The sequence below is a fragment of the Eimeria tenella genome, genomic scaffold (assembly GCF_000499545.2).
Source record: "Eimeria tenella Houghton genomic scaffold, Eth_scaff13, whole genome shotgun sequence".
Lineage (NCBI taxonomy): Eukaryota > Apicomplexa > Conoidasida > Eucoccidiorida > Eimeriidae > Eimeria > Eimeria tenella.
Genome location: NW_013541502.1, coordinates 1 through 7,023, shown reverse-complemented (window position 1 = coordinate 7,023; position 7,023 = coordinate 1). Strand labels below are relative to the sequence as shown.

The window sequence follows — 7,023 nt, the reverse complement described above, 5'->3', positions numbered from 1 at the left end:
ATGTACATATATATATATATATAGCCACATATACAAATATATACATGGATATATACATATGTACATATATATAAATATAGGAATTTATATATATATATATATATATATATAGATATAGATATATGGGTATATATATATATATACATATCTATGTATACACATATATATATATATATATCTGTACATCTACATGTCTATATACCAATATGTCTGTGCAGATATATAGAAATGTATATTTGTATATATGTATGTGCGTATATGTAGATAAACTTAAATATGAGTATATAATATCTGCATAGCTCTATACATGCATATCTGCATATATATCTATATAAATCTGAATATCTGAATATCTATATATCTATATTTATGTATATATATATATTTATATATCTATACACATCTAAATATCTATATATCTATATACCTATATATGTATATGTATATATCTATATATCTATATATCTATATGTATATGTATATGTATATATCTATATATCTATATATCTATATGTATATGTATGTATTTATATGTCTATCTATATCTATATCTATATATCTATATCTATATCTATATCTATATATCTATATCTATATCTATATCTATATCTATATCTATATCTATATCTATATCTATATCTATATCTATATCTATATCTATATCTATATCTATATCTATATCTATATCTATATCTATATCTATATCTATATCTATATCTATATCTATATCTATATCTATATCTATATCTATATCTATATCTATATCTATATCTATATCTATATCTATATCTATATCTATATCTATATCTATATCTATATCTATATCTATATCTATATCTATATCTATATCTATATCTATATCTATATCTATATCTATATCTATATCTATATCTATATCTATATCTATATCTATATCTATATCTATATCTATATCTATATCTATATCTATATCTATATCTATATCTATATCTATATCTATATCTATATCTATATCTATATCTATATCTATATCTATATCTATATCTATATCTATATCTATATCTATATCTATATCTATATCTATATCTATATCTATATCTATATCTATATCTATATCTATATCTATATCTATATCTATATCTATATATCTATCTATATTTATATTTATAAACATATATTTATTATCTATATCTAAATATATGTATATATTTATATTTATTACGTATATCTATATTTGTATTTATAAATACATATATCTATGTGTATATAACTAGATATATATATATTTGTATCTGTATATACACACACATGTGTATAGATATGTAGAACTACTTCGGGTGTACGTACACATCCTGCCACATATATATCTTTTTAATTATCTTTTCCTTCTCTCTGATCCGTCACTACCAAATAAGCCTTTATGAGCATCTTTCGGGGATTAATAATGCATTTTAAATTTAAAATAACTCTTTTTGAAAAGAATTCAACTTTAACTGTTTAGTTCTTGTTTAGTTTCAGGTGTATGGACAGGACCCGCTGCCCGGGACACACGGGAATGCAGAGTAACGAAAATGAGGCGTAAAAGGATCAAATTTGAAATAATAAATTTTGAAAAATAAAAAAAAATAAATTAAATTAAATTAAATATAAAAGGAACAGGAAAGAAATGGGAAAGTGGAATTCCGAATCGAGGCCGCATGGTCAAGCGAGCGACCGGTGGTGCGGCGGCGGTCCTGCCGGCGAATCTGAGTTTGTTGGATTATTTTTTTGCATTTTTTGAATTAAATCAAATTAAACGAAAATAAAAAAGAAATAAAAGGCATTTAAAAAGGAAAAAGTCGAAAGTGGTGGGCGTGTGCAGCCGGTGGCAGCGCGCGCTGCCACCGCTGGCCATCGACATGCTTCCCGCGCCCCCCTTCGCTGGCTCTGGGGAATCGGGCTTTTCGAATTTGTTTTCGCATTTCAAATGAAATAAACGAAAGGTAAAACGGTGAAAAGGTATTTTGGGTGAAAAGCGCTATCATTGGTCTCTGTGGCAAGTGCCTTGGTGCCCGCAGCCGTCCGCTAGCCGCCGCGGGAGATTTGGGAGTTCTGGGGTCAAATTGGACCCTTTTGGGTTTTTTGAAGCGCCAAATAGAACTAAATTGCATTTAATAAACATGTGGGCTCAAAAAGAACTCAGCCGGACCAGTTTGGTGGGCGAAACGGCGGAGAACGGCTCGGTGGCGCTGCGGAGCCCGCGCGCGCAGGGCTCAGGTGTATGTACACCCCGCTCCGAAGCCAACTTGAACGCCAACTTCGTCCAGGGACAGTTCAAAGGTCAGTTTATTTCTTTTGGAGACTTTGTGGACTTCAGTGCCCATTCGCAGGGCGGGGGCCCCTGGGGGGCCCCCACTTTCCAGCATTCTTTCCAGTCTTCGAAGCCCAACGTCCGCATCACTGTTACCCACAAACAGGGGGCCCCCATTCAGTACCTTTTCAGCAGCAACGGCAAGGGGGGCATTCAGCAGATCCGGGGGCCCCCCAAGGGCCTCTAGCTGCTGCAGCAGCCGCTGCAGCGCAGCAGCAGCGGCTGCTGCTGCTGCGCTGCTGCACCTCATGTTCAGCCGCTTGACTCTGCACCAAATGAAGTTTAAACAGCTGCAGCTGCAGCAGACACAGGCCACCTGCTGGCCGTAGGGCAGCAGCTGCTTCACAGCTCCGAAGCAGCAACTTGTGCTGCTGCAGCAGCAGCTGCAGCAGCAGCAGCAGCATGAGCTGCTGCTCCTGCTAAGGGAAACACAATGCATGCAGTCAATTCTAAAGCTCCCCCACAACTCACAGTGTACAAATTGGTTGTTTGATATTGGCGCCGGGGGCAGCAGCAGCAGCAGCAGCCCCTGCAGCAGCAGCAGCAGCAGCAGCTGCTGCTGCTGCTGCAGCTTGAGACCCTCTTCCAACCGGCGTATCCACGGCTGGCCAATGGCACAACTTGGTTTTTTTAAGTGAAAAAAGAAAGCTTCCGGGTTTTAGGGTTTACGGTTTAGGGTTCAGGGTTTAGGGTTTAGGGTTTAGGGTTTAATGTAGACACTGGGGGTTTGTTTGGGAAGTTATGAATTAAATGAAAAATCGAATTTTTAAAAGCGAAGCAAAGAAGCAGCAGAAGTTGAATTTAATAAATTGAAAATGAATAAATTTGATTTTAATTTAATTGGCCAATTAGTTCAAAGTAAATAAAAAGTAATTAAAAAAGGAAAGAAAGGAAAAGCAGTTAAAGAAGAAACGAAAAGAAAAACAGTTGAAGAGAAGTTAAGAGAAAAGGAATTGGAAAGGGACAAAAAGAGAACCAGTTAAGAGCAAATAAAAAGAATTAGAAAAACAAAACAAAGGAGTTAAAGAGATACAAAAGGACTTACAGAATAAGGCTAAAAGGAATCAGAAAAATAATGAATTAAGGAGTAGAAAACTAAAAGAATTAACGAGAAGGAGGAAATTGAAAGAATAGAAGAGAAAAATAATTTAAGAGAAGTAAAAAAGAGATGGAAAATTAAAACGGAAATTGCGTTTGCCGGGAATCGAACCCGGGTCGCCTCGATGGCAACGAGGCATTCTACCACTAGACCACAAACGCGAAGTGTAGTGTTTGCGTTCAGGTCAAAACTGGAATTTCTTTGAAATTACCTCTCCAGTCCTCGCGAAAAGGTCCATTTAAAGGATTTAAAGAATATACTTTGCATTTTATTCATCAAATTGGTCTAAAACGCTTTTAAATGCACTTTTTTCCATCCATGTTTGAGGCTTTTTGGTACTATTGAACTCAAATTTCACCCCGGGGGGAAAAACAAAGAAAAACCATTTTTCCTTCTAAAAGCTCTCCAGGAACTTTTCTCTAATTGCATTTAGAATAGATCTAGTATTTTTCAATAGATATCTCTAGTCTTCTTGTCTAAATATGTACAAACATATAGATAATATATAATATATATATATGTATATATCCATATATATATGTACTTGAATATATATATATGTATATATATATATTATATATATATGTTTGTTGTAAAAACTAAGTATTCCGAACACTCTAAATATCGTAAATATGCAAATATTGTGGAGTTCCCAATAAGATAGAAACACGAACATTTGTAGAATCTGGAAGAAAAAGACCTAGCCGTTCTCAGTGCATGCAATTGAATTTGGATTCTTTGAAAATTGAATTTGGAAAAAGAAAAGTGGAAAACGAAAGAAGAAAAGGCGGCAAGTGCTGGGGTGTACGTACAGCTGGTGGGGCTGCGGTGTACATACACCTGGGGCTGCCTGCCGCGTGCGGGAAAAGTGGAAGAGTCGAAAGTTGAGAAATACAAATCAAATTTTGATGATTTTTGGACCCAAATGGACCAAAAAGAAGCAGGAATAAACCAAATGGACTAAAAGGAGGAAGAAATAAATCAAATGGATCAAAAAGAAGCAAAAATGAGCTCAAAAGACTAAACAGAAGCCGAAATAAACCAACGAGGGGCCAATTCTCGCAGCCACGCCCCCTCTATTGCTGTTACAAAACGCATGTACTTCTGAGAGGTCCACACGAGCTCCGTGAAGACCACCCACCTGCAGCACCCGCAGACTAAATAAATAAGTAAATAAATAAATAAATAAATAATAAGTAATAAATAAATAAATGAATGAATGAATAAATAAATGACAAGTTGTTGATTAATTATGTGCTTCACTGGTGAATTGGGGATTTACTAATGATGTAATTAACTGATGAATTGGCTAGCTAGCTAGCTAGCTAGCCCAAGTATCTAGCTAGCTAGCCAGCTAGCTAGCTAGCTAGCTAGCCCAAGTATCTAGCTAGCTAGCCAGCTAGCTAGCTAGCTAGCTAGCCCAAGTAGCTAGCTAGCTAATCAGCTATTCTTATAGGACCTTAAGTTTCTGACTTGAAAGATTATTCAAAAAAGAGAAACACTAGAAGAAATGAAAGTCAAGAAAGACAAAAAGAGACAAAAAGAGGATAGAAGAGAAAGAGGAGAAAAATGAAACAAAGACAAAAGGCAGTGGCTTTACCTAAACCCTAAACCCTAAACCCTAAACCCTAAACCCTAAACCCTTACTGCGGAAGCTTGGTGGCATTGCAGACGACACTGGTTGGGTGAATTTTTGCTGTTTGGCGGTGCACCTACGAAATAAGTTCATCAACAAATAAGCCTGCTGCTGCTGCTGCAGCAGCAGCAGCTGCTGCTGCTGCTGTTGCTGATGTTGCCGCTGCTGCTGCAATTGCTGCTGCTGCTACTGTTGCCGATGGTGCTGCTCATGCTGCTGCTCTCGATGGTGCCGCTGCTGCTGCTTCTGCAACTACTGCTGCTGCTGCTGCTGCTGCTGCTGCTGTGGATCTGTGGGGTATGTGGCTGCACTCACCACTGTGATGTACTGACGGGAATCTGCCTGCAGCTTTGCTGCTTGCTGCCAGCAGCTTTTAGCAAGACACCGCTTAAGGTCCAGCGCCTGCTGCTGCTGCTGCTGCTGCAGCAGCTGCAGCGCGGGGTCTGTATATCCCAAGCCCCGCAATCCCTGCTGCAGCTGCTCCCGAATCAATTTGGCCCTCAGCAGCGCCGAGTGCTGCAGTCCTGTCTCGCGGCAAAACGCGCGCTGGTCTTCTGCCTGCATGCAAACCCTAAACCCTAGACCCTAGACCCTAAACCCTAAACCCTAAACCCTACACGCTGAGACGAGTACGCGGCGGGGAGAGGGGTCCAAAATGTCCTCTGGGTCAGCCAAAAAGGTGCAGAACGAAGCGGCCCGGTGAACGCGGCGTTTAGGGTTTAGGGTTTAGGGTTTGGGGTTTAGGGTTTAGGGTTTACCCGTGCCCAGCAGTTGTAGGCGCCAACCAAGGTGAGGTGATCGCTGGTGGGATCTGTAAATTGTTTTCTGGCTTTGCTTAGAGCTGCGGCCTTTCCACCTAAACCCCCACGCATGCAGCCCCAAACCTAGGGTTTAGGGTTTAGGGTTTGGGGTTTAGGGTTTGGGGTGTGCAGGGAGGTCGACGGAGAGCCAGTGCGGCCCAACGAAGGCACGAAGAAGCGCCGCGGCCCCGCCCCCCAAGGCTCTAGTGTTTAGGGTTTAGGGTTTAGGGTTTGGGGTTTAGGGTTTAGGGCTCACGGGACAAGGCAAAAGGCGTGGCCCACACGTTTTCTGCAGAAAGCACCGCCACTAAAGTCAGGGCCTCTTCCAAACAATTCAAAGAAGTTGCTGACAGCAGCAAAGCCCCAAGAACTGGCGGCAGCGGCAGCGCCGTTAGCTGCCGCCTGCGCAAAACGCATGCATGCATGCATGCATGCACGCACGCAGCAGCAGCGGCAGCAGCAGCAGCAGCAGCCGTTCTGCCAAGCAGCGCCGCAGCGCATGCAGAGGGGCTGCTGCCGCAGCTGCAGCTGCAGCAACAGCAGCAGGCCCGCTGCAGCAGCAGCAGCAGCAGGCCCACAGCAGCAGCAGCAGCAGCAGCAGCAGCACCCCAGTTTGGTGAGTTCTCCCTTTTCGTCAATGGCTTCCAGGCGGTACAAATTTCTCCCAGCAGCAGCAAATGCCTCTTTTGGCGGAGCGTCAAGAAAAGGAAACTCCAGAGGATTCGAAACCCCAAGCACCTGCACAAAAGCCACAACAGACCCGCTTGCATGCATGCAAATGCATGCATGCAAGCGCATGCATGCAAGCGCATGCATGCAAATACACGCATGCATGTGTATGCATGCACGCGTCTGCGTGCATGAAAATGTACTTATGCAAATGCATGCATGCAAAGGCGTCCATGCAGGCATATGCAAGCGCATGCATGCACGTGCAAATGCATGCATGCATGCATGCAAACGCATGCATGCATGCATGCATTTGCATGCATGCGTGCATGCGTGTTGGGGCTGGAGGCACCTTGAGCTGGAGAAATAGCTGCGAAAGGTCGCAAGAAAGAATATCGGGTTTTCTGTGGGGCGCCATTTGCCGGTAACACTCCTCCGTGTACAGACGGTAAACAGTTCCTGCAAGCAGCAGCAGCAGCAGCAGCAGCAG

General features: G+C 41.3%; 2 protein-coding genes across 2 annotated transcripts; one reads left to right on the top strand and one right to left on the bottom strand.

Annotated features, from left to right (window-relative positions):
* Positions 1-2,138: 2,138 nt before the first annotated feature.
* Positions 2,139-2,516, top strand: ETH_00001025 (uncharacterized protein; the record flags this gene model as incomplete). The annotated part of the gene is made up of 1 exon (XM_013373278.1): positions 2,139-2,516. The coding sequence occupies one exon, from the start codon at positions 2,139-2,141 to the stop codon at positions 2,514-2,516; it is 378 nt and encodes a 125-aa protein (XP_013228732.1).
* Positions 2,517-5,316: 2,800 nt separating this feature from the next.
* On the bottom strand, positions 5,317-6,951 carry ETH_00001020 (uncharacterized protein; the record flags this gene model as incomplete). The annotated part of the gene is made up of 5 exons (XM_013373277.1): positions 5,317-5,622; positions 5,823-5,920; positions 6,121-6,266; positions 6,472-6,602; positions 6,886-6,951. 5 exons carry the CDS (start codon positions 6,949-6,951, stop codon positions 5,317-5,319), a joined length of 747 nt encoding a protein of 248 aa, XP_013228731.1.
* Between the last annotated feature and the right edge of the window lie 72 nt (positions 6,952-7,023).